The sequence below is a fragment of the Cynoglossus semilaevis genome, chromosome Z (assembly GCF_000523025.1).
Source record: "Cynoglossus semilaevis isolate Cse_v1.0 chromosome Z, Cse_v1.0, whole genome shotgun sequence".
Classification (NCBI taxonomy): domain Eukaryota; kingdom Metazoa; phylum Chordata; class Actinopteri; order Pleuronectiformes; family Cynoglossidae; genus Cynoglossus; species Cynoglossus semilaevis.
The window spans coordinates 177,162-203,942 of record NC_024328.1 but is presented as its reverse complement, the minus strand read 5'-3'; the positions used below and the strand labels follow the sequence as shown (position 1 = coordinate 203,942).

The following is a 26,781-nucleotide window of genomic DNA, read 5'->3' as shown; positions in this document are numbered from 1 at the left end:
GCCGGAGGGATTGTGGAGATGGGAAGGCAACGCGCTATCACCTGGTTTGTCTTATCTTAAAAAAGCAGCAGGATGTGTCACCTCAACTCCTCAGAGAAGAAGATAGAAGCCTTTTGGTAATTTTTTATATATGAAAGATTCCTGTGAAATGATTGCTAATCTATGCAAAAAAGCAATCAGGGACTCATTCATAATGCATGAGTGCAGAGATACCAATTTTGCAATGCTTTCAGATTATTAGATGTTATCGTGAATGCAGTAGATGAAATATGAACACTCCTACCTGTCCCACTGTAATTACATGACTGCAGCGGTTGAGAGATACACTGGCAGGGAGAGAAAATGGCAAGAAATAAACAGAGAAAGACAGACAAGCAGATAGAACATCCATTACTATCAGACTGCAGATAGGTCTGAATGGGGAATATTTGTTTCTAACAGCTTTATGTATCCATTTGTGCCATGATTTATCAACCTAAAAGCCGTGGTTTTAAGTACATCTGGCTGACATTTTAATGGTCCATCAATCTCACGGTGTCATATGATAACATTTTGAGATCATCCTCCTCCCTGAGCCTCGGAGAGACGGGGGAGAAAAAATCCAATAAATTGGCTGCAATCCCAGGAAAATGATGATAACCTATTTCTAATTCAAAGGGAGTTCAAAGTATTAATGTTAGATAAGCTGCTCCTCATATTAATGCAAATCAAATTTCATTTAGGATATTTTTGTTCTATACGAACCTTAATGTACAAAATCATTTCTGGGTGCATTTTCTAAACTGCTCTGGTCCCAGATTGTTGAATGTGCTGTTATTTAAATAGAATGTGTTATTTTTCTTATGCAGGCAGAGCTAAGGAGATGAACTTTGAACAATCCCAGCTGATGAAGGCATTTCCAGCCTCACATTAAACAGTCATTCCTGAATAATGTAACACCGCCCCTGTCGCTCTCTTTCTGTTTAAAACCCTAATGTTATTAACAAGGAAATGCAGAAGCGTTGAGTTTTAAATATTAGTGTTGAAGTGTCCAGGCTGTTCCTGTCATATGTGAGGGTTTGTGAAAACCCTCACATATTTCATACTTTTACATTCTGGGCAATTCCGAGACATGGGATTTGCTCTTAAAACGGAGTACAACGAGGATGAAGGGCGGTATAAAAATCAATGAGGCTTTTCAAAGGCAACAAGAAAACCCAGCACCTTAGCCTGCAATTAAATAAGAGCACTGCTGGCACCGGGGATGACAGAGTATGTTGCAGGTGCTCCAGACTACACAGGATCAATACTATGACATGATACAATCCATGATGGAAAATGGGATAGGAAATGGAAGTTGTCCCGTTCCCTGTGTTTCAGATGTTTACTAAAACCAATTCAAGCAGGGCTGTACACCGTGGGCTGATTTCATAAACATGAAAGAAGAGCTCTAGACCAAACACGTCCTCCAGGTGGAAGTCTAATTTGAAATACTTTGTCTAGGAAACAAGGTGACAGTAGCCAAGGGGACATGTTGCAAGGTGATCAACGGGGTGGAGAAAGAGAAATAAAACGTTGAGACATCACAACGTGTGAATATTTTCAGCTCACGGTCGGCAGGAAATGTTTATAGATCAACTTGAAGACTAGTCAGTTGTCTTCAACTGATGTTTAAACAACTGCTGGTTGGACCAACAATTTTCCCAGAGGAGGAAGAGGAGTCCTTCACATTTCTGTTACCATTTTAAATTTATTGATTCTGTTTATGCTGAGAACAAAAGAAAGAAAAAAGACACTCTAGTCAAGTCAAACAGAAGGCAGTCTTTTGTAGTTGAAGAAATTAATGCATCTTCTATACTGAAGACTTGTCACCTCAGCAGTTTTTCAGTTGTTATGTCTGTTTATGCTTTTGATCAAAGCAAGGCATTTATAGTTGAAAACAGATAAGGACTGCAGGCAGGCAGGCCAGTCAGGAACAACTGCTCTATCCGAAAAATCTAGGCTTCAGTAGTTTGTACAATCCAAGACCTAGGAATGCCTTGCTGTAAGAATCAGTGCTGTCTTAACTGGAGCGCTTGTCTATAAAATTCCAAAATAAGCCTCTACATAGCATGAATTTGCATCCTTGTCAAATACTCAACTCATCCTGAATGTCTTTCAAACCCAGACAGTATTTCTCTATACATTTTATCTAAGGCTCCTTTTTTGAATTTCTTTCAAACTGTGTGGACTGAGGAAACAGACCTGTGTAATTATCATACATTGTCTTACGAAGGGCTGCCTGACTCCCACATGTCCCTCAAACCAAACCCCCACTTCTCTGACAGCACCAGGGTCTCCTGCCAGCTTAATCGGACCCCTGCTACTAACACCAGTCACCACCCTAACTTACTGAAAGGGAAAACACCCATAGGAGGACCATGCAGCCCATCATGACAACCAGGAAGTCATGATGATGCAGTTGCACGTGTCAGTGTGTCCATGAGAACACCAGGAGAAGATGTGCAGCACACATCAACCCTGCTGTGACCAATTCCACTCTCCTCTCAAAAGACATATCATGACATAAAATATGATCACCCCACAGGTGAGTTTGCATAATGACAACCAACAACCCCAACGAGATCCTATTTATGTATATAAAAATGGTAACTGTAGGAAGTCACATCTTCCCTGGGGGAAAAAAATTAACCTGTGAAACCAAAGACAACAACACGGAACCTTGACAGTCAGGTCTAATCATGTATTCAAACCTAATGGCTACTGCCAAGCCATTCTGAGGTTGACTGTTGGACCACAGGGATCGTGTGACAGTTGACCTGTCCAGTAAGCAAATTCACATTTGCATGTCCTTCCTGCTGCTCTTACAAATTAAACTGTATCATTGAGTTTCTCAGATTAAATCAGGAAGCAGAAAAACACTCTGAACACTGAATGTTAAATGAGTTGTAAGTGGGTTTTTTTTAACTCAGGACAGTAATACATAGTTTTTGCTGTATCTCTTTCTAATGCTGACACTCTCCCTATCCTTGAACCCCTTTTCGTCATTCCCTCTGTCATCTACAATAATCTCTAGGCCTCCTTAGATTCTATTCATCAAAGCAGAAAGCCCTGACACTGATAGAAAAAAAAATACCATCTGTGAAAAGAGTGAGAGAGAATCAGACAGAAAAAGAAAGGGGTGGTGGGTTAAAATGAAGCAGGCTCCGTTGTCTTCCTCTTCTCCCCACCTTGTCAATGCCATTTCAATTGAAAAGCGTAGTGGTAATTAAATTCTAGCAGGGGTTAGGGGCAACTGTGCAGTGGTGCACTGATGGGGGCGTCTGCCCTGACATAAAGATGACACAATTCAGGAGGACAGAGGAGAGCGCCAGGCGGACAAGTAGGGAGGGTGACAAATGTCATTTATTCACGTACACTGGCAGATTTGTACTACTCAATCTTCCTGGCAATAGAAAATAGAAAATGAAATGGATTTTCAAACTCAGCTGAATGCCACCGTGAACTTTTCACCAAATCAGGGATGTTCTAAACAGATCTTTCATTTCCATCAGTGACATTTGCAGGATTTTGTGTAATGCTTAGAAGAAGAAGTGATTAAGTGGAGAATTAGGTAAAGCTTTCGCGTGTGTGTGTGTGTGTTTGTTGGCACAAGCATATGACTAACAAAAGCACTGGTGTTAATTCACATTACAATTTAGTTATAACCCAGATGGTCCACACATACCCACAAACCTCAACTGGCCCTCTATGCCCTTCTAATATCAACTACAAAATTGCTAATACCTTTTTAATTAAAAAAAAAAACACAATAGAGATCTGTATAATAAAGTGTATTTCTGTGTTTTTTTTACAGCAGGAAAAGAGTAGAGAAGAGAGTCAAAAAGGCAGCGGTGTAAAATGTTTGTTTAAAGCAGTGTTAATAATGATTAATATACTATATAATATTGGTATGTAAAAAATATTCCCAAACAAAGGTGACTTTACCATTTATTTTGAACCAGATATTTGATGTAACTCAGTTCTAAGACATTATCAAGAAAATACATTATTAATTAATTACAAATTTAGTTTACAACTCCATCATGATTTTGTATTATTTTCTATTAACTTCCAGCAAATCTGTCATACTCCAACGTGATGTGCTGTGATGCGCTGCTTTGACAGGGGTTCACTGATTGATTGATATAATCAATATGAATAATAGGTCAGTCTAAGCTGCTTAAAACTTAAAATTACAAATAAATTCCTGCTAGAACTTCAACATTCAAAATACGTTAATCACAACCTCTCAGTAGGAGTTCATTAAACTTATTAGTTTAACTCTTGTGCCATCTAGTGGACAAAAGCTTAGTACACGTCTCCAGTCATTTGGCTCCCCACATGAGGCTTTTCGTGTCCTTTTTACCATTATATTAGCTCATAACTACATTTCAACGTCTACACTTTACTGGTTCAGACTGCTTTATCCAGAACTGTTCAGTGTGACTTTTTCATTGATCCCATTCTGTTAGTTCAGTTATGTTCCAGCTGGAGACACCAACAACAGTAGCACAGACTGTCTGTGACCCACTAGTTTAGTCACCAAGTTGTGTCAGTATTTGTTCAGAATGTCCAGAACTTCCTGCTTTATAGACACTGGAGAGTGCTGTTGAACCCCAGGCCCACCAATACTGGTCTCCCAGCAGTCAAAGCCACAGTCTTTCAAGTCCTGCGCAGTTCTCTGTACAACAAGTGAGTCAGTCTCTGTTGAAAAAAGGCCAGATGAAGAGAGTTAAAATCGAAACAGTGAGTATCAGAACACTAAAAAGAGGGTGAGGAAAATCACAGTTCATAGTTTCTATTCTGCCGTTTTCATGATGTTTTATCAACTACGGATTCCATCACATTAAGCAACTTGAACACTTTTAATCATTGGATCATTTAAAAACTATACACTGGAGGAATTCTGCCCCTCCGCCTGCATTTTCCCCTCTTCTGTATGTAGTTAGGATGCGGATTACATTGGGCTCACTAGATGCTAGCAAAAACCAAAGAAGAATTAGGGATTGGAGGAAGTGTGGCATCAACACATAAGAGACTGAGATGGTGATTTTTATATGTTTAAACAAAGTTAAAAGGTCAGGATTTGGTTCACAGTTTTTAGGTCTTGTGATTCAGGATTTGGGAGAGATATGTATCACTAGTGGGGGGTGGGTGGGTTACTGACCAGTGTCCCAGTGAGGGTAGTTGGTAACACTTTAGATGAAAGAGCTGCTCTCAAAGAAAACACTAATAATTGGTTCAATCTTCACTCGATAACCTACTGTAAAGTGAAAACACAATGTTGAAAACACAGTACACAGATACTAATTTGTATTAGTAGATAAAGTACTGAACGACACAGAAGGATATGATAGGAGCCATTTCTGCACTGTTATGAAATTATGACACAATTTATAACACATCAGACCAGTGGCGGTCTCATGAGTGATTTGCTCATTTGTTTGCCTGAGAGGGAAGATGATACAAATGTGCTGCTGCTGCACTCCAAAAGACAGTTCGTTAGTGGCCGCTTCACCATTGCATCATCACTCAGATGATTTGTTTCAGAAAAGAGGAGTAAATGGGTTTTTGAGGAAAACAGTACTTGTTGTCAGCAGGCGTCCGACAATTTGGTTCAAACATCCCTCATTAGGTTCAATTCATTTCAGGACAAATGCTTCAGATGATCCTCATCCTTGGCTGGATGAGGAGTCATTTACATGCCCCATTTAAAGTGGGGAGGTTATTACAACAGCAGATACTGTGAGGAGAGAGAATGAAGACCTGGTCTCTGGTGTCTCTGAGGATTCTCAGGCCTATAGCTCATGGTATTCTCACCATGCGACCAAAGGACTTTCAACTCTCTTTTAGCTTTTATTACTTTTGACTTATATTATATATACACACCATTGTTTAATATAGTGGATCAGCTCTGTAGACAGGTAACAAGCCCACAGAGGCTGAATACCTGGAATTTTCCACCTGTCAATCAGAAGTGATCAAGCCTCTGGGACAGAAGCTGAAACATTTTAGTTGCTTCAATCAACATGTCTGCTGATACCGTTATAACTTTTTTGGTTTTTAACATTGAAGTTATAAACTTGAACTTGACAGTGTACCTGGTCTGAGGAGAGTGATGCCACAACCTCCTCCTCCTGCTCCAGTTAGTTTGCTGTGGAGTCCTCTGGTTAGTGTGACCCGACAGAGTGTGTCTAAGGTGGGGTGTCCCACCCCCATTACATTCAGATGATGCTGGTTAATGTCAATAAGCTCCTGTAAAAGAAACAACTTCAATAATCTTTAGTTACAGGATGAAATGGCTGAAATTGTGCAAAGAAAATTTAAAATTCCCCTGTGGATTTGGTGGTGAACAGCAAATACATTTAAATTCTAAAATCTCAATATATATATAGTATACCTCTAAAATGTTGTAGTGCTCTCCTGTAATGGGTTCAGAGGTCATCTCTGACAGGACTTTCTCACAAGTGCATGAAATGCCGTCGACTGAGTCAAGCACTGGAATCATTATAGAGGGAAACTAGGAGGAGATGAAACAAAAGCAATGGAAATCAACATCTCTTACACCAGGGATATTCACAAATAGTCAACTTCCCAGAACATTTCTTTCTCAAGAGAATCATTTGCTAGAACAGATGGTGCTCTGACTAATTTGATTGGCTGAGGGGTTTTATGAGATATGGGTTTTCCATAACTTGGTCTACTAAACCAATACAGTATCAGCCCTGAAGATCAAGCAGGCAATTACAAGAGAAGGACCAAAAGTTCCAAACAACTTTTATTATTTCCAAAAGTGTCCACATTTTATTTTATTCAATCTATTGCAACAATTTAGCTTCTTGTGATTTTCTTTCTTTTGAAATTTGAAAGGGAACTGGATTTTAGATGTAAATCTACATACATATCACAAGAACATATTTTTTCCATTTGTCTCACAACTTTCTTTTGGTTTTTATTATAATTTTGAAAAGTTTAGTTAAAAAAATTACATTTTTTTTTTTCAATTACTTGACATTTTAGACAACCCCATTTGGAATTGGGGTCAAATCCACATGGGGTCACAACCCCAAGGTTGAACAACACAGTTCTAGAGTCATTAATTTTGATCACCCTCTGCATGTTTGACACATGAGACTCACAGTTCAACAGTAATCAAAACATAGTTAGAGGGAAACAAACTTGTCTGATTTTTATAAGCCGTCTAGAATTTGAACACTTCTGGCAAAAAGATTGTACATAAACACAGACTGTTAATTGTCAGCTTTGTCTTTGGTTTGTGCTGATCAGTAATATTACAACAATGTCACAACAGGACCCGGGACCATCGACGTCTGAGTGTCACCAAGGCAACAGCACACAGGGGTTCTGGCTAAGAGTTTCATTTCAATATTTTATGAAGGCACTCACCGCTGGTCTCTGGAGTATCTGCCATGAAAAAGTGCCATCTATTATATTAATTACAGTCGACAAGAAACTCACGGGGGAGGAAGAAGCCATTTAGTACCTTGTTAATTTTGTCCTTCACCCTGGCAACAAGTACCTTGGTACTGCGTGGTACTTTTGTGTTAGTGAGGAGGATTCTTAATAGTGGCACTCTGCAAGTAAAGCAGACAGATCACAGTGTTTAAACAGACACGTGATTAAGGCGTGCTAATTTTACTCGGCCTACATTTGTTTTCTGTGAGAGGAAAAGAAAAAAAGAATCCCCTCCTTACTCACATTAAATGGAAGAAAATTAAGCAAAGTTAATCAGTGACAGTACCTGCTGAGAGGAATTATCTTCCCAACCACAAATCTCAGCATGCCACCTGCATGAAAAAAAAACAACAAATGATTAAACAGGTAATGATCAGACGATGATGAAGGGCAGCAGTTAAATTCTCTAATGATTTTAATCCAGTACAGTGTGTCCACAGAGACCATAGAAGACATTAGACCACAATCTGCCGGTTTCAAGCCTCACCCCACGTTCCCACAGCGTTGTCCACTCCTGAAGGATTACCATGGATGATCATTTCTCCTTTGAAGGCCCAGCTGTTGATCAACTCCAGATCCTCCTGGCACCATCTTTAAAGTTAAAACAAAATGCTAAAAGCCAATGGACTGCAAAATGGCTGTGTATGCTGGACAGATAAAAAAATACATGTTGAATGAAGCTGCTTTACAAGTGTATGTAATGAATCATTTTTATATATTGTAAATACATCTGTTGGTTTTTGTACAATGTATCCACCATAACCAACAGGATATTTTCATCATTTAACATGGGAAGGAAAAATTAAATCAAATACAAGAACATTTTCAAGGCATGTCTGTGTGTATATAATACCCTATACAGTACACACAAAGTCCTTAAATTGCACACATTTTAGACAACGGATTCCCAAACGTTTTGTATATAAGACTTTTATCAAGCCCCCTGACACATACATTCACTCCCAAACTTCACTGAATTGTATTTAAACACTAATTCCTACAAAACTTGTAGTGACTTTGAAAAAATGCTATAAAATTACACACCGGTTTAGTTTTCCCAATGTGAAATAAAAATAAAAAAATAAATCTTCACACACCATGGAACCACTAGTGTAGACTACTGACACCACAAACCCAGTGCAGTATATACTTTTTTCATGTATACTTTACCTGGCTGTGTGATCTGTCTCCTTGAGTGGGACAGGAATTGCTCCACAGGCACAGAGCAGAGCTGCAGCTAAACACACCGAGTAGGCAGCACTGGATCCCAGTCCTGCTCCGGTTGGTAGTTCTGACCAAACTGACATGGTCAAGCTGGGCAGCTCACTAAGGATAAAGTATATAAAAACAAATGAATATTATATGAATGATTACTGCAATAACAGATGTGGTTTTATTTGTTGGAGTATGAACTATTCCCTTGAACTATATGAACTATTCCCTTGTCCATTTTTAATAGATCATTTTCAATGGTAATTGGTAGATCGCTAAATCAAAAGGTTACCAGAATTAAAGGTGAACCTACAGTAGCATAGTATGTTATGGTACAGCATGTTATAATGTACTATAGTAGTGTGCAGTAATAGCATAGAATAGCATAGCATAGCTAACTCATACACCCAACATGAGACAAACAACAAATTCACAGATGCCATAATGTAAGGTAGGTTAAAAAATGAAGGAAAAGGCATTCAGACATAAGAACAACAATAATCAAGTCAATGAATATTATATTGTACCTTTTTACAATGACTTCACCTGGCAAAGTAACTGTACACCTGCACCCATGGAGCAGCTGTATAATGTATCACAATTCATACACTGCTGTAAACTGAACACAATCGTACTTGACATTGCTGTCAGAGTCTGTCAGGGAAGCAGCGTTTGGGCAGACAGGAGAATACTCCAAGCTAATTGTCTGACTCTTTTCTCAAGGGAAACACACATCCAGACTTGTTAAAGGCTACAGTGTGGCACAGTGCCAGACTCTCATTAGTGGCCATGCTGTCAGAACCTATCACCTCTCCCAGACATGCCAGGACCGTGTCAGTTCCAGCTAAACCTCCCAACAACCTGCAGTTCTAATGTTAAAAAAACATCTCCTGTGCTTGCAGCTCCTGCGGCTGCTAAAACTAACATCCGTCCTGTCTGTCTGTTTCTGTACTAACTTCATCTCAAAGAGGAGGATTTTCTTTTCAGCTTTATATACCTCAAATACCTCGCTCCCCGCCATAATTACAAAATTTAAAGCATGGATCACTATGAATGGATCATTATAGCAAGACAGAAAACACACAGTGTAAGAAAGGCGCCTATGAAATAAAATGTATTATTATTATTATTTTTATTATGTACAGTACATAAAGTTTATAACATCACTATGTGGCACATTTTATATTCTTATGCTGTTAATGAGAAACTCAGAAGATTTTAATCAATAAAAATAAGTGACACGCTCTGTTCTTCTTGTGACTATGACACTGCATATAAACAGTTTATCTAGTAATGTCTTTTCATTATTAAGTTACTTACAATACTTATAGTAATAGTATTATAATAGTAATAAAACTTACTTTTTATAAGTAAAGTACTAGTAACTACTAGTAATAAACTACGAATGGGGCAGTGGTGGCTTAGTGGTTAAGGAAGCGGACTTGGATCTGGAAGGCTTCAGGTTCAGGTTCAGGTCCACCAGCTGTCAAGTCACCACTGAGGTGATCTGAGCATGACAATGTCTCCACTCACTGCTCCCCAGGCTCTTAAAGCTGCCCACTGTTCACTTTGGTGATGGGTTAAAAACAGAGGTCACATTTGGTTGTGTGCAGTGGTGTGCTGTGTCACTATGACAAGTAGTTCACTTTCCTTCCTAATAGCTAGGAAAAGTTAAAACAATAATTTGTCAGGAATATCACTGAAAAATCATCATAAATCTCTGAAATGTAGCTTTGAGAGCTAAAAAAAATTGCTAAAGGTTATTAAAATGTTTTTTTTTTCATAGCTAAAATTAGCAAAGACAGAGCCAAACTAGCTAATCTGTGACCTGGTTCATCATCAACTAATACAAATTTTGTTTAAGCATATTTTGTTTAGAAACAATACTTAACCTTTTTTAATTTGCATGCTAATAAAGTTAATGGCCTGTAGATGCAGCACCAAGTCCTGGTCTAATTTTCCTTAAGTCAGAAAACATGTTTATTTGCACATGTGATTATTAAGAGACATCTATCTGATGAAATATGTTCCTTTAATGCACTGAAACTGAGACAAACAAAGGACTTCTGCCTCTTACCCTGATCCAAACAGTGAGATGTAGATGTAGAGGAAGGCCAAAATGGCCATGTTGCCTGTATCCAGTTTTCCATCAACGACACCAACAAAATCACGCAGCCGTCTCACAATTTCATGGTCTAGACAGTTGAGCTCTTCACTCTGACCTGTCATTGGTAACAAGACATAGACAACACAAATAAAACTAATGTCATTAATGGTTTTGAAAAAAGAAAAACTAAAATACTTTCATTACACCTTACCTCACACAAGATTGCAACTGATTTACTGTCTCATCTAATCTAGTTAAAACAGTAAGTGGGACGAGAGCAGCAAACCACAACATTACTAAGTTAAGGAACATGTTAAACACTTAAACAACTAGGGAACATAGCGCAGTTAGGGTAGTTTGTGTTTATTTGTAGGAAAAAAACACACACTACATATTGTGTACTGTGTATAGCACCCTCAGTGCTATAATCTCTTACCGCAGGGATGGGGATTTAGTTGTTTCACCTCATCCAGGTCCCAGCTGAGAAATGTGTCAATATTCGGGAGGTTGATGCAAACTTTTCCATTTGTTGTTGCCCTTAACCTCAAATACGTTCTAAGGTTTAAACACACAGCAAGTGCCACCTGTGACAGAGCGACAAAGAACTGCCATTCACGAAACAAAACAAAAAAATGTAGCAAGAATCAATAGAAACTTTGTTCTACTGTATATCACAATCTTTACCAAACTTGTCTTTAAATTTGATAAAATTAATTTGTAAAGGTCAAAAGAGTCCAAACAAATCTCTGTACGGGTATTGCAGCCATCTTTTTTAGATATTTAAGGAGATAAATGTAGCAAGCACACACTATAGAAATAACAACAAAAATCCTATCAAACATAAATCCTTCACTAATGTAAGCTTTCGTTATCCCACAAGGTTGACCAGTATCATTCTGTACAACAACATGAAACCTTAATTGAATATCCTTTGTGTTTTATCATATGACCATTGTTGTACATACACTTACAAGCATGAATACAAAAACGTAGTTATTCGCAAGACGTCAAATCTTAATTTACTCTAATGTATTGACATATGCAGTTAGGATGAAAACCTGATAAACAGTTTAACTCATGTTAGCTTTTGTCTCACCTTCCCGTGTACTACTGCGTGTTCACCGTGCAGAATAGCCTTCCCAGGAGCAGAGATAAAACAGTCGTTTACTATCATTTTTATGCAAGGCAAAAAAAAAAACGACGTCCTGAGCCGATTTAACTCTCACTTACAGTTCTTATTACTAGCAACCTAGCCACCTACAGTAAGTTAATCCTCTCAAACTACTACAGGAAGTCGACAATCGTGTGCTGTACACGGATAAATAAAGAAGGGCAAAAATATTTTCTGTCTAAAAACAGAGACACAGGCACCCATTTATACCGGAATGACACCTGGTATGTGTTAAATACACACCACAAACATCCGACAAACCGCTGTATGATCAGAAGAGAGTTGGTCTTTAAAAGCCAATCAACGTCTCCAAATAATTCAGCGATACCATTTGTGACCAATCGATGTTCGGGTAACCCCCACCACGCGGTAAGTACACCAACCTTGCTATAAAAAGAACCGCCCACCATCTACGGAACTTGCAATGGAACAAAATACACTACCTATTTTCGTAGCTGTTAGCTTTTAGCCGAGACATGACATCGTTCATTATGAAACCTGTTCACCTCTGTTGTGTTTTAAGGACAAACAGACTGATAAATAATAACTGGACAAGGATACGTTTGCTTGCAGAAAGAAGGTGGTTTTATAAATGATTTCCCAGTTATTTTATTCTCATCGGTTTGTCCTCGATGCTTGTTATTGATGTAGCTGTCAATGTGATACAATCAAGTGCTGGTACTCCTGTTTACACTAGTGACTGTATCAAACGGGAACAGCATGACATAAGTTATAGTTGCGATACGTTACTGTATATGATCACTACCTGTGCTTTTCGCTATTTAAGACGCCCAGAAATTTAAGAAGTTTACAAGTGCTATGCAACACAGCCCCTATTTATAAGTTGCCATTAGTTTAAATATGTCTGTAACAATTTGTCAAGACATTTCATTACCATTGTTTGATTTGCATGACTTCATTTACCACAACAGGTATGCTACTGAAGGAGACAACAGGTTACCCAAAATATACACCAAAACTGGGGACAAAGGTTACTTTCCAACATGACTAACTGTAAATATGCATATAGTTTTATTTTACTGAAAGGATATTTAAAAAATCTTGTTCTTTTCATTCTTGCTGTTCCACTCAAAAGGTTTCTCAAGCACATTTACAGGAGAAAGGAGACCAAAAGAAGATACAATCTTTGAAGCCTTGGGAAATACAGATGAACTGTCATCAGCCATAGGGTGAGTATACTAATTCTTAATTGTGTCAATTGTTTTAAAATGTTTCTCATCCTTACGTTGGTTCACTAATCTGCACTATACAGCATGGCCAGAGAATTCTGCCTTGACAAAGGTCACACATTCACATATCAGCTTGACAAGGTTTGATTCTCATCTTTCATTTATTCTATTCACAAGAGATGACATTTTACATACACCAGACTCATGTAACACTCCTTTGTTTCTCGTCTTATTGCAGATACAGTGCGTTTTACAGGATGTTGGCTCCAATATTGCCACTCCTCTATCATCTGCAAGAGAAAGTCACATAAGTATGCACACCTTGGTTTAAAGTTTCAATTTTTAATGCTTTGTATTTAAGCGGTTGATATTATGTGATATTTCCTTCTTTTTTTTAAAGAGAAAACAAAATTTACTGCTCAGCCTATTACAGACCTGGAGACATGGATTGATGACTTTACAAACGAACTTCCTCCACTGACTAACTTTATTTTACCAGTGAGTAATACATTTACCTGTATACATTAATTTGTTTAATACAAATTTTACTTAAATTTTACTCTGACCCTCTGCTTTTGCTGTTCCCCAGTCAGGAGGAAAGAGTAGTGCAGCTTTACACTTAGCTCGTACAATCTGTCGCAGAGCAGAGCGCAGGTCGGTTCGTTAAGTTTGTGGAATTACTCAAATGATAATTGAAGCATCTTTCAGTAAGAATGTTTTTACAACTGGCTATTCTTGTTTCAGTGTTGCTCCAATTGTGCGCTCAGGGGAGGCAGATGCTGATGTTGCCAAGTTTTTGAACAGGTAAGTAAACTTGAGCTATAAACTAATTTTATATTATCTCTAACTTTATATTTGTCTTCACTGTCTACATTTTTACTCAGATTGAGCGACTACCTGTTTACATTGGCCCGATACGCAACAATGAAAGAAAGCAATGAAGAGAAAATCTACAAAAGGCCTGAATGAGGAGGTTCAAGAAGGAAATATTGTAAATGAATATTAAAATAAACAACTTGACATCTGATATCTGACATGACCCTGTATTAATGTGCAAAACATATCTGTTCATTCCTTTTACATCTGTCATTGTTTTATGTTGGTAATAACTTAACCTAAACTAATAACTTTTTTTTTTTTTTTTGGCTTTGTCCCTTTTTTCAGGGGTTGCCACAGCGAATCATTGATTTCCATCTCTCCCTGTTCTCTGTATCTTCTACTCTGACTCCAACTATCTGCATGTCCTCCCTCACTGCATCCATATTTCTCCTCTTTGGTAATAACTTAAATAATGACAATAATTAAAAAAATATTTTTTGGGTTTTTTTTTTGTCTATTTCTCAAACACACTAACAGAGAGTACACTTGTTTGTTTTTCATCCTGGCTCTATTAACCACCTCTAGCACACAGTCACAGGATCTGGCACCAGCCTTGGCTCCTCTGAGAAAGGGTACTGGCCCATGTCATTAGAGACAGATTGCGGTCTTCGTAGGGAGGATAGTGCAGATAGGTTATGCACTCAAACCGTATGCTTCTTAGCAGGCAGGACTTCCTGTGAGAGAAGGTATCAAAGCTGTAGTGTCCATGACAAGAACCCAGTCCACTTGCACCTTTAAAAAAAAAAACATTTTAAGAATGACAGAATGTTGGTAACAAAGACCCCCTCAGCATTACAGTGTATGTCTCAAATAATTGTGATGCTGCAGACTAACCTACTCCACCAAAAGGCAACGCCACCATCAGGCTCTGCAGAACATTGGAGCAAAAGCTTCCACTGGACGTCTCAGTCATAAGTCGTGTTATGACCTGCAATATCAGAAAGAGGTCAGAATACACCCACAAGTATAAGTATTAGTATTTCAACATGTCATGTCAAAAGACATTTACCTCACTGTTGCTGGAGTATGCATACACACACAGAGGTTTCTCTTGCTTATTGATAATAGCAATTGCTTCATCCAGATCATTCACGGACAGAACAGGAAGAACTGGACCAAAAATATCTTGCTGCAGGATGGGGTCTGATTCAGTCACCTCTGTCAAAATAGTTGGGGCTAGGATAGAGGGAGAAAAATGATAAGATATGTGGCTCCCTCTGTTAGCTTAATTTAAATAAAGATTTAATTTACCTATGTATTTCTCTGTTTCTATCACCGGTCCTCCCACAACCACCTTGCCAGATCTCCACAGCATGTCTCTTGTACGATTAAAGACCTCCATGTTGACTATGCGGCCAAAGCTGTGAGACTCCTGGGGATCACAGCCATAGAATCTTGTAATGCAGGTCTTGAGGGCTGGTTACAGAATATTAATGAAGACAAATAGCAGATTCGTTATTTACAAGTACATGTGTTTTATTATAGCTGCTACAATTATTCTTGTAATGAACACCTTATGTAGGTCCTTCCCAAGAGCATCTACAAATTCACAGTCATGTTCCTCCAGCATCAGCAACAAATTCCCTAGCTGAGCCAGCCTAAAGTTTTCTTTCAGGGTATGTCCAGTTTGAAAGGCAACTCTGGCTCTTCTCAGCAAATCCACACAATCCAGTGTGTATATCTTTAAACATGGGCCCTCTAGTCTGGTCCTGGGAACGTAAGAAAATCACTAGTTACTAAAGCCCTACTGCAAAGCTATTAAAAAGATTCTAAATCATTTTCTTATCGCAATTCCACTCGTGTTCGATCCAAATCAAATAATATCCACAGATGTTTGACTTCTACGAATGGAGTCACTGTTTAACTAAGCCTTACACTGACGCATTCTGAATTACTTAAGGTAATTACTTAAGAGTTTTTCCTAACTATAAGATATGCGTGTGTCCTAGACATCACATGTGTACATCGAATGAAAAGAAAAAACGAAAAATGTACATTTTCAGTAAAGTCAGTAGGTATGTACGTATCTTGACTTTGACTCACACTTGAAGCCTACCTCAGAAGTCTGAGATCGATTTTATAATGATTACTGGTGTTCAGTTGAAGAGGAAACTACCATAAAAATATTTATAATTTTTGCAACTATAAACTAAACTCAACCGGAGTATGAATAAAGGATTTGTCCCTCGCTGTGAGAGGACCCTACCTCCGTATGGCTTTAAACCAACGGCCAGGAGAAGGACTGTGTGATCGATTGTTCATGGTACTTCAGCAGCTTCAGGTTTGACTGGAAACCTTTACCACCACTGGGGTCAGTTGAGCTCACAACGAGTCTATGGGAATAATAGAATTAAATAGTGTCACTCAGACTAATCCGATCTGCAAGTTTTTCTTCTGGAGTGAACGTGTTGCGCAGTCGCAGAGATCTACAGTATGTCCTCCCATCACACCAACAGGTGACTCCAATAAACTCATTCAGGGCGAAACGCTTTAAAAAATAAAGCACGGTCTGTGTGTTAAACGAAAGGCTGAAGACGCTAAGTTAAAAGAAATACACGTAGTTTAAATATTTTGGAAAAATTTTATCAAATGTAAATACATTGACCAGAAAAAAAAACTTATATAGCATATAGGGAGCTAATGCAAACGTGTGTGTCATTTAGCACCATCTAGTGGTTATATTGCATGTTGACGTTGAATACTAATTCCCAACCTAGAAATTTACATTTTAAATCATGCTAGAGTACAAAGTGCAATTCATAATCAAAAGTGAAAATTGGTTTTACTGCTGTTGACCACTGAATATCATGATAATCCAACACGATGGCCTCCACATGTGTACATAAGTGATAAAAAATATATATCAAACTAAAGCATATCAAAATCTATCAAACTAAAGCATACTATGCTTTAGTATGTAGTAGTTTAGTATGCATTAAAGTACTGTACAATCTTGCAGGAAGCCAATATAGAAAGGCTAAAGAGTCACACAGGCTCAGGGGCCACAGGTTGCACACCTTGGGATTAAACCATGAGGAAATCATTTACATATGTAAGATTAAAAAAAATTATTGCGTCCAGCTAAAGATGCTTCCAGTGTAAATACTAGTGATACAAAATGCCTAGCTGTGATGTGTCACTTTGTGTTCCTGGTGTAACTTTATAAGAGATGGAGTAAAACCAAAATTACATATACTTAGTAATTAAACATGGGATTAGACAAAGCCCATTACAACCAAATGTGGATTTCTGACAATTTTAGAAAAATGGCTTTACTGCATGTTCTATGTTGAACAATAAAAATGCTAACAGCTAAAGTGAGGTCTCCTGACAAATAGAAAAAGTACCATACTACAGACAATAAAAATTCCAGTAACCTGGAAACCCACGACTGTCAGTTCCCACCATGCTTCAAAAAGATGATGTTCTTGCTTCTAAGGCTTAAAGCACTTACCACACTTCCATTTTGTGTCCAAAACTCCAGTGTTATCGTGTTTTTTGTTGTTGGTTCCCACTTAATAAAACAGTATCATATATAAGAAAGTAACAAGAACATATCATATTCTTTAGTGTGTATTATTTATTGACAGGTTTCTCTTGTTCATAACAGAACACATTTGCATAATAAAGAAAGTCTTTATTCTTTTATTTAGGATAAAACCTTCTATAATGTCTTTTTAAAAGACTCCTTGAGAGTCACATGGATTTTTGGGTTAATGTCTAAAAAAAAACCTTGTCCAATGGAGTTGAACCCTGTGATACGTAGACTTACTACAAGGTCACATTCACCCACAAGCGACAAACAGCTGATGTATGAGTGCAAGATTTCCACCTAAAGGCAGCGTCAAATCAAACAGTCACATCTGGTTAATGAACCAGTTCACGACATCATTAAATGTGAAGCTTTTAAACCTCGGGTATCTTTTCAGCATGGCTTACAACGTCCCCAGAATTGGGAAAGAACGCTGCTTCGAATTTCCCCGTCGTTGATGTTGTTGTTGTAGTGTTTTTTTCTATGGCTTTCTCCAATATATACGTGGTTACTGGAAACAGCTGGGACACAGTCAGTTGTTAGAATGAAGGGGGCGCGACGTTACATGAGGCACTCTGTGTAGTGTAAGAAGTTCATTTTTACAACAAGTACAAAGGATTGATTTTACTCTTCTTTTTTTTTGGAGTGTACGTTAAAAGACATCATGATGAACATTTGCTTTCCTCTGCTCCACCAAAATGGGAGGACCAGTCACGAAAAAGATCCAATATTAGAAGAAATCATTCTGAATTAAACAGCAGGAGCTTTTTGGTGCTGTTCAAGAAATGCAGAAGTGTTTTCATTTGTACACTGTTTAACACTTCTCTGTCCTATGCAGTGTCTCCTAGTGTAGAATTAAATGACATTGTTTCCTTTGAAAATGAGACATTAATTGTCAACACATTTACACATTATTGTTGTGAGCACTTCTTATGCACATATATCGATGACATGAGAATGAGTTGTCTTTGTCCGTATTATAAAAGACACCTTGTGTTCAACTAAACACTTAAAGGACTCGTCCTACCGCAGCAAGTCCAAAGATTTGAGTTTATGACAATACATTGCTTGGTTTTACTTGTGTGAGTCAACCATGTGTAATACCATAATGGCTTGCATTGCATCTGTATTGCTTTCCAGTTCACCTAAAAGGAACCTGTTGGATCCAAAATGATTCTGTTAAGCCTGAGAAACAGATTCAGCCTCTGTGCAACTGTATTTCACCGAGTTGATCACCTTAGATTAGTAATGGCAGAGGGAGACCTTTAAAATCACATTGTGCTGCACAAACAGCATCTAAAGTCAAACTGAGCTCGTTCAGTCCTGGATAGAGAAATGACGACTGTGTGGGTCCTTTGTGACTCCCCTTCAGTCTGTGTGTCGTTCCCTCTGATGTGACAGGTTCGAGTCCTGATAAGCTGGGCCTGAAACTTGGTTCAGGTTGTTAGACACAGGCCTTGGGTGCAAATTGTCCTGATCCAGTTTAGTTAGGACAGTTCGAAGCCTGTATTCATACTGATCGCGTAGCGCAGCTTGTCACGAAGGATGCTTTTTTTGCTGTAGTTGGGCAGCTTCAGCAGGTTGAAGCACGTAGAGGAAGTGGGAAGTCGACCCCCGGGTTCCTTCTTGCGAATAGTAAAAAAGCCTCTCAGAACACTGCCAAGGGTGTCACCAGTGTCCTGGGAACAAAAAATCACTCTGTTAGTACAAACATAATGTAATACAGCTACAACACAAAGCTTTGAACATGTGGGCGACATCACCTGATCGTCTGAAACCTCCACACAGCGGATGGAGAAAGGTGGCTTGAGGTAGGCGAATCCTAGCAGAGGTGGCCTCGAACAGCTGGTAACAAACTGTAAAAAATACGAAATTAGAGGTAGTTGTCCAATAACCTGTTAATGATTGCAACAGGATGTAAATTAAAATCAGCTCACTTTTAGGAACATAGCTCTCTCGTCAGCATTAAAGTCACTGGACAGGATGTCCCACAACCAGATGATGACTCGATGGCTGCTGTGAAATCCTCCATAATAAACTGTGTGTTTTCTGAGAAAAAAAAACAGAAACAACAAACCTAGGCATTTCAAACAGCTTCGTTAAGCGTACAGTAATGACGAAGACACATTTAATTTGCAAATACACCTGACCTTTACAAACTGTGCTGTCCTGTAAATACGTTCATCTAAGAATATTTTATTAAGGTTTATTACCATCTTTTGGAAATGTTCCAGTGCTTAAAGAAATGGCAGTAGACCAGTGGAGGGACATAATTAAACATCAATCTAATTATTGCAAGCCTTGTAATTAATTAGTTTTGATGACTCAGATTGTAATTAATCAGAAAATGTAAATATATTTTTATTGACAATCTACGGAATACATGTGGAAAAAACAAAATTGCAAATTTTGTATAATGTTTTATAATGTAATATAATATATTGAGAGGTGTGGGGGTTTATCTGTCTACTACTTTTAACAAACTCACATTTAAATTACAGCTATAATATTTAACATTTTTTGGCTCCGAACTCCATCATCTGTTCTGCTGTGGACAGGCCGAACCAGGACTGTGGTGTCAGCACAGGTTTTGCAATGATGTAATACCTTAGGCTGAAGTGCTGCAGTCATAAGAAAACTCTTTGTGGCACAACATGCATAAATATATGCATTTATCAAAGCTGGTAACAGAAGGTTTTTACAAAAGAAAAATAAAGCCAAACCCAATTAAGGCAGTCTTGTCTTTCATCACTTTTTACCCAACTTTTTTGTGAAGTAACGACACTAGACGCATTCCGTGCTACTTATATATGTTCACCTATAACAACCAGTAAGGTTGTCCATCCAATTACGTATATGAAAATAAAACCAAAACGTCACATACTTGAGGTCATCAAGATCAATTTCAGCGTTGTCTCCTGAGACCAGACGTTGAACCTCAGGTGTTGAAAACATGTGCAGCCACTCTGGATTAATGATGCAGCGAAAACCTCGGATAAAACCTGCCGTTTGTTCTTTAATCTGTGTGTGCATACGGAAGTGAGCCATGAGGTGGATGTAGCTGATCCTGTAGGAGTTTGGAGAGTGGAGAAAGGTTAGAATAAGGAGAAGAGTGAATGATAATCAGCAAAGAAACAACATTTTCAGCTAAAAAAAACATTTTCCCTCAAATCATTTACAGCATTTACAAACCTGTTCTCATTGGTGACGGCCATTGTTTTCCCACCAGGTATGAGCTCATGACAAACGAGCTGAAATATAAATAAAATGTTTCATGGACAGATTCCTTTTTCATTTTCCACCAGCAATTGATTTTATTGTACTTTGTACTTTAATCATCATTACCTGTCCCATGACATCCTCATCATAGGAGAGTGTCAGTCCTAAATCCCCCACGTCTCCATCATAACGCTGAAAAATCAAATGATTACTCATTCAAGGAAACACTTACAGAACAAAGGGACCTGTGGTTCAGGACAGAGTGTAAAGAAGAAAATAGCAGGATGCGGTAAAGTTAATTCTCTGTTACCTTTATGGATGTGAGGTTTTTGTAAAACTCTGAGTCCAGGGAAGGAAGCTCATCAATGGAGCTGTAGAAGGTGCTGTGATGGTGACCCAAGACCTGACTGAGGAAAAAGGAGGCGAACGGCACATCTACCACAATGCCCTGGAAACACACCAGTTTAAAGGTTAGGCTCAGTTCAAATCATCTGTGATGATGTGATGAATTTGACAGCCATATGTAAGAACAGACGCCACCGTCTGGTCATACGTACCTCATAGACAGCTTTCCCGAGCATCTTCCCCACAAACTCAAATAGCTGTAAGTGGTTCTCATGGATATAAGATGTGGGTGAAGGATACAGCCTTTCATCTCCACTCGTAGTCTACAAAAAACAACATGGTGAGTAAAGCTGTACAATTACAGCCAAGAAAAAATACATATAAAGAATCTGCCTGAATTACCCTGAATAGGTTGAGAGCTGGATTGAACACTTTTTTAATAATCTCCTCCAGAAACTCCTTAAAGACACCATCCTGGTCGATACCAGCCTCGTCTACTCCCAAGTCGTTCACAAACTTCACACGGATGACACCTTTTATGGAATTCACCGGTAAACGACGTAGTTGGTCATATCCATCCTGGGGAATGTATTTGAAGTAGGATTTTTTTTTACAATCAATAAGGTTTTAAACTCACAATTTTTCCTTTATTAAACTCATCTTTACCTCTAACATACGTGAACGACGGATGGTAATATGTGTGACATGAGGTGAAGCTGAGCTGGTTTCAACCAGGCCCAAGTTTTCCTTTTCCTTTGTTACAATGTTCCTAAACAACAGAACCCTCTGAAACACAGATAAAAAACATTTTAACACTGATACATAACTATATGAATACAGACATTTAAAGGACACTACTTAAATAATGCTGCTCACGTTTTTATGTGGAATGACATGGGGGATGTACTGCAACAAAAGTTGAGCTCTTTTTTTCCCTTTCTCTAGCTCTTGGAACAACAGGCTAGGTTTCAGGTCCCTGAATGCAACACCACAAAGATAAAAGATGAGGATTAACCTAAGGAGTTTATTCTGAAGTTTGAGAAATCAGAGCTTTTTCAGAGTCTGTCCTAACTTGCGTAGCCAGTGGTCGTCCGGTGTGAACCGTCGCCTGCAGTCTCGTTCGTAGAGAACCATCAGCCAGCCGTGAACGCTGTGGAACAATTCCAGTTTCTCTCCTTTTGCGTTCTCTATTCAAAACATAAACAGATTTTCAGTGAGAAAAATAACTTTCGAAGATTCACCCTTGTCACAATGGGATAGCCACACCCACCTAGGATGCCATCCCATACCATCTTGTACACAAATGTGTTCAGAAAGGAGGAGATAGTGATGAGTTCTTCTATCTTGAAGGACGTTTGTTCTTCGTACACCTCAATGTCATCGAGAATTCTGTAATGTATTTGCAGGAGGTCAGAGAAATGGAAGCAGTGAACTGTCCAGAGCGTGGCATGAACAAATCAAGGTTAAATTACGTGATGAGATGCCGTGAGCAATCACAAAACAGCATGAGCATGGACAGAAGCTGCTTGGACTCGTCCGTGTCGTTGTTCAGACACTCCATGAAGAGTTTGAGTCCTCCCTGAGGACCAAGCTCACAGATGAAGGCCCACAGTTTTGGCAAAAGGTCATCAAGGTGTGTCAGACCTACAGACATCAACAACAAATGACTGTGTTGTAATGACAGTACTTACATTATTTACATGTTATTGCTTTAGGATCTTCTGACACTGACCTGTGAGAATCTGGAGGCGTATTTGCGTTAGTGTAGACAGAGCGGTCTGGTACAGTACACAGATGCTGCACACCTTCTGGACCTCGGCCGAGTCGACTCGCTTCCCACCTACTGGTTTCAGGATGTTCCTAACTGAAGCGGACTTCTGAAACGCTCGTTTAAAAAGATCTGTCAACACAGAAATATGACAGAATGAAAAGGAATTTAGAGAAACTAAGGTGTTTCATAATTTCATCAGCTTTAGATTAATACTTTTAACAGGCAGGTTGTTCTGTGAGGTGCTGGGCTGTGGAGGTGGAGGAGTAGGTTCTTGACTTTCAAGCTTTTTAGACAGGACATCACTGAAGAGCGTTCGGATGACAGAGACACCCCAAAGGTACTGAAGCTGTTTGGTGACCAGTGGCATTGATTCATTCAGACTACAAGGAAAAAAACAGAGGAAGCTTCAGTCAACTGTAAAGTAACTTTCGCTTTAAATGAAAAACTCAAATTTACTTTTATTTAGCAAATAAATGAAGTTCAGTGAATAGTATTTCTGTTACCCACCCGTAGTCTACATTTTGGGAGATGCAGCCGAGCACAGGATGCCAGTGTGTGAGGTTGGATTTCTTCTGGGACACATATCTCTGGCAGTATGACAACATGACAGTCAGGTCCTTCACAAAATGATGGGCCTCCTCTTCCAGAACCTTCTCATTTATGTAACCCAAGTGAATCAGATTACCTAAAAAATATGAATAAGATACGAGTCATGAGCCTAAACATGGCAGTTCTCGTGCAACACGAGGGCCGTCTCGTCTGCACGACTTGATTAGATCAAAGAACTTTGGTCCATTAACCAAACTTTAAAACACTGTACCAAGTAAGCAGAGTGTGTGGCTCCCCTCCAGACATACACAGATGTCTGAACACTGTTCTTCCTGACTGAGAAACAAAATGAACTTCCTCAGGAGGTCATGGGTCTGGATTGTTGTCATGCTCTGTTGTCAAAAAGCAGATATTAACACCTCCTTCCTAACAGTTGTTACAGATGCATACAGGACATGTGCCAGGGCTTTACCTCTGGTGCTAGCATAGTGAGGTGGGATATGAGAGCGGGAACTGACATGATGTGCACAAGAAATGATCTCAGGAGGTTGTCAGAGAAGTGAGCAGCAATGACCGGCCTAAAAAACAGAAAATGCCTGCAGTTAAACAGGAAAATATATTTTTGGAATAACATTCAAAATAGTAAATCAGCAGCTGCCAGCTAACCTTAATGACAGGGTGAAAACTGCTGTGAGACTGCCTTTGGACAGGGAGGGCTTAGAGCGAGCCAAGCCATTGGTCAACAAGATCTGTAAAGAAGAAGTGTATTATTATAAGGAGGGTAAGACAATAAGAAACTCTTTTAAGTGCAAACTTATTTTTGGAAAATATGTTATAAAATAACTAACAATGTTATTTGTCACTTGAACCGGGAGGCGACTGGTATTTAAGATAAACACAATTTTAACACTAGATGTTGTGTACAGTTTTTTTAATTTTTCAAAAAGGGGCTTTTATACTGAACCTGAAGCATGGAATAAAATCCTTTTTGATTGAGATGGCCCATGATGTTTTCACAGATCTTTATTAAAGCAGGTCGGAAAGCTTCTCCTAAGGAATAACAGTAATGAATAATAATAATTATTATAATTGACATGATGTAATAATACTAATAATGAATTATTATTATTATTTGTCTAATACTGTAGTAACACAAATTCTCAATGCAGGTGAGTCTGATTTGTCCTACTGCAAATGATGAATACAATTTTTTTTTTTGATGAAGCACAGCAGTTGATGCAGAGAAGGTTACAATCTCAGGGAACTGTGTATAAAGGCTTATAAACATTGTAACCTACCCTTTCCACGCACTATCCTCCAGGTTGACGTGTCTGTGAATGTTACCAGCATGGTGAGGTACAGTGTAACCAATTTATTGTCCTGAAGTATGTCAGGCTGCGAATAAAAATGCTTAGATTTATACAATGTACCATTCATAATATGAACATTAAAATAAAAATCATTTTACAAATACAGACTAACCTTTAGGTTTTTCAATAACTGACAGCAGGTCCACAGGACATCTTTAATCTGTTTGAGCCAGGGTATAGTAAGATCTTTGGAAAGGGCCAATGACACATACCAGACCTGAGGGCCACATGAGAAAGTGGTCATAAAACAAACATTAAATGTGAGAAAGCTGAAAAGATGGATAATAGGGTTAAACGCACTTTAGGTTCATTTTCAACCTCCATGCTGGCCAGAATAGCACGACAGAGCTTTTCAAACCTCTGTATAGTGGACAAAGGTAAGGATTAAACATAGCAAAAGATATAATGCATGATAATTAATTATCAGTTGTGTAATTATTATAACTGCCATGTCAAATGTAATAACAGATTAAACTAAGCTTGAATCTCACCATCTTGTCCTCTTGACAAAATATAAACATCAACTTCTGAGCAATTTTGAAAATTGAAAGTGCATTTCTTTTTGATGTGCCTGGTTCAGAGGCTTGGAAATAGTCATCAACTTCTTTCCTGGAGAAACACAGAAAAAAAGAAAAGAAATGGACAATGTTTAAGTAACTGTGGATTACTATTATTATGAGTTCATTAATTAACTAAATATATTCATAAGTTGATAAATGCAAACACCGTCTCTTTCTTGTCAACAAATGTGTCAAAGTGTACGTTTTGTATAAGAACTGTTTTAGGGAAAACATAAATATCACATACCACAACAATCTCTTTTTTACATTAAACAAAATGCAAGCAAAAGCTTCAAATAGCAGAGAAGAGACAGGTTTCAGAATCAGGCAACAGCAAACAACATTGTATGATGATTAGCATAATAATAATAGTGAATAATTAAATACCTAATTTGCTTCTGCAGTCTGCATCGACAGAGGAATCTCCTAACCAGAGCTTGGATCTGGGTTGCTGCTCTCTCCTTCTCCTTCTGACCTTTCCTCTCCTCCCTGGCCTGCCTTGCTTTGTCCAGGAACTCGGACTTGGAACTTTTAGGTACACCAAACATTGTGCACCTTGATAGAAAAACATTTCACTGTGATCAACTTTGTTCCTTTGCATCAGAAGTGTGAATAACGCTCGTGCAGCTATACTCTGACAGTGATAAATGAAAACCGCCCATCTTTGCAGTGTTCAAACTGATCATAACAGTGTCGTTACCTGGAATATTGCCTGAACTGAAGACTGACTGTGCCCTTAAGGCTGACTAGGTGCTATTCCACCTCAATCATGGGTTTATTCTGGAAATCCTGGCAGGAAAAATCCAGCTTAAATGCGGAGGCTAATATGGCATTTTTGGAGCAACTAGGCGACACAGTAAAGATGGAGCTGGGTTAGTTTGTTAGCACACAGGGCTAGTCGTCGCTTCACTCCTCGATTTTACCTCTGAGGGTATGTTTACTCTTAACCTAAATATATATAATCGATAAAGGGTTAGAGTCGATTCCGCGTTACTGACAACCTCAAAAACCCAGGGAACATACCGAATTGAAATGTAAACAATGAGAGGTGATCCGTACATGGACTGCAGTCCTAAACCCAGCCTGTGTCACATCAAATGGTTCCGGGTAGTGTTTTAGTATAGAGGAAATTAGTGAGATCGATACGGCATTTAAAGGTCCAGAATATCTGAACGCAATTTTATTGATATTGTGACAAGAGGAATTTAATGACCTCATCTTTTAAGTTGCGCCTCACAGGCAAATTATATTTTCCCTTATTGATATAATTGTTACTCCGTCAGTGAAAGTACGCTATGAAACAAAAAATATTAAACTGATTTTAAACATTATTATTATTGAATAACGTGGCATGGGTTCACTGAAATCAGTAGGATGGA

At 38.5% G+C, this 26,781-nt stretch overlaps 4 protein-coding genes across 6 annotated transcripts; 1 reads left to right on the top strand and 3 right to left on the bottom strand.

The window, feature by feature from the left end:
- Positions 1 to 3,956: 3,956 nt before the first annotated feature.
- On the bottom strand, positions 3,957 to 12,295 carry mvk (mevalonate kinase). The gene is made up of 10 exons (XM_008335531.3): positions 11,913 to 12,295; positions 11,253 to 11,400; positions 10,787 to 10,931; positions 8,668 to 8,823; positions 7,985 to 8,088; positions 7,784 to 7,829; positions 7,526 to 7,616; positions 6,422 to 6,541; positions 6,123 to 6,276; positions 3,957 to 4,725 (listed from the first exon to the last, which is right to left on the bottom strand). The coding sequence occupies exons 1-10, from the start codon at positions 11,988 to 11,990 to the stop codon at positions 4,574 to 4,576; spliced, it is 1,194 nt and encodes a 397-aa protein (XP_008333753.1). The 5' UTR covers positions 11,991 to 12,295; the 3' UTR covers positions 3,957 to 4,573.
- Positions 12,296 to 12,385: 90 nt separating this feature from the next.
- Positions 12,386 to 14,499, top strand: mmab (metabolism of cobalamin associated B). 2 transcript variants are annotated; one of them, XM_008335529.3, is made up of 10 exons: positions 12,386 to 12,567; positions 12,920 to 12,978; positions 13,084 to 13,177; positions 13,261 to 13,318; positions 13,416 to 13,488; positions 13,578 to 13,675; positions 13,767 to 13,831; positions 13,922 to 13,981; positions 14,062 to 14,168; positions 14,342 to 14,499. In XM_008335529.3, the coding sequence occupies exons 1-9, from the start codon at positions 12,464 to 12,466 to the stop codon at positions 14,144 to 14,146; spliced, it is 696 nt and encodes a 231-aa protein (XP_008333751.1). In that variant the 5' UTR covers positions 12,386 to 12,463; the 3' UTR covers positions 14,147 to 14,168; positions 14,342 to 14,499. The 2 variants fall into 2 exon arrangements, with proteins under 2 accessions (XP_008333751.1, XP_008333750.1); XM_008335528.3 differs by lacking the exon at positions 14,342 to 14,499 and having other exon boundaries at positions 14,062 to 14,206.
- Positions 14,500 to 14,579: 80 nt separating this feature from the next.
- On the bottom strand, positions 14,580 to 16,505 carry aldh3b4 (aldehyde dehydrogenase 3 family, member B4). Its single transcript, XM_008335559.3, has 6 exons — positions 16,263 to 16,505; positions 15,570 to 15,765; positions 15,308 to 15,428; positions 15,066 to 15,232; positions 14,891 to 14,984; positions 14,580 to 14,788 (listed from the first exon to the last, which is right to left on the bottom strand). Exons 1-6 carry the CDS (start codon positions 16,316 to 16,318, stop codon positions 14,589 to 14,591), a joined length of 834 nt encoding a protein of 277 aa, XP_008333781.1. The 5' UTR covers positions 16,319 to 16,505; the 3' UTR covers positions 14,580 to 14,588.
- Positions 16,506 to 18,076: 1,571 nt separating this feature from the next.
- On the bottom strand, positions 18,077 to 26,722 carry ube3b (ubiquitin protein ligase E3B). 2 transcript variants are annotated; one of them, XM_008335527.3, is made up of 27 exons: positions 26,103 to 26,722; positions 25,790 to 25,957; positions 25,334 to 25,451; positions 25,143 to 25,202; positions 24,955 to 25,059; positions 24,771 to 24,867; positions 24,437 to 24,522; positions 24,139 to 24,221; positions 23,945 to 24,050; positions 23,744 to 23,864; positions 23,431 to 23,608; positions 23,137 to 23,303; positions 22,885 to 23,052; positions 22,625 to 22,796; positions 22,423 to 22,541; positions 22,225 to 22,339; positions 22,029 to 22,128; positions 21,819 to 21,938; positions 21,555 to 21,731; positions 21,365 to 21,475; positions 21,118 to 21,255; positions 20,934 to 20,999; positions 20,781 to 20,839; positions 20,473 to 20,655; positions 19,526 to 19,637; positions 19,352 to 19,444; positions 18,077 to 19,267 (listed from the first exon to the last, which is right to left on the bottom strand). In XM_008335527.3, exons 2-27 carry the CDS (start codon positions 25,948 to 25,950, stop codon positions 19,076 to 19,078), a joined length of 3,207 nt encoding a protein of 1,068 aa, XP_008333749.1. In that variant the 5' UTR covers positions 25,951 to 25,957; positions 26,103 to 26,722; the 3' UTR covers positions 18,077 to 19,075. The 2 variants fall into 2 exon arrangements, with proteins under 2 accessions (XP_008333749.1, XP_008333748.1); XM_008335526.3 differs by having other exon boundaries at positions 26,426 to 26,722.
- Between the last annotated feature and the right edge of the window lie 59 nt (positions 26,723 to 26,781).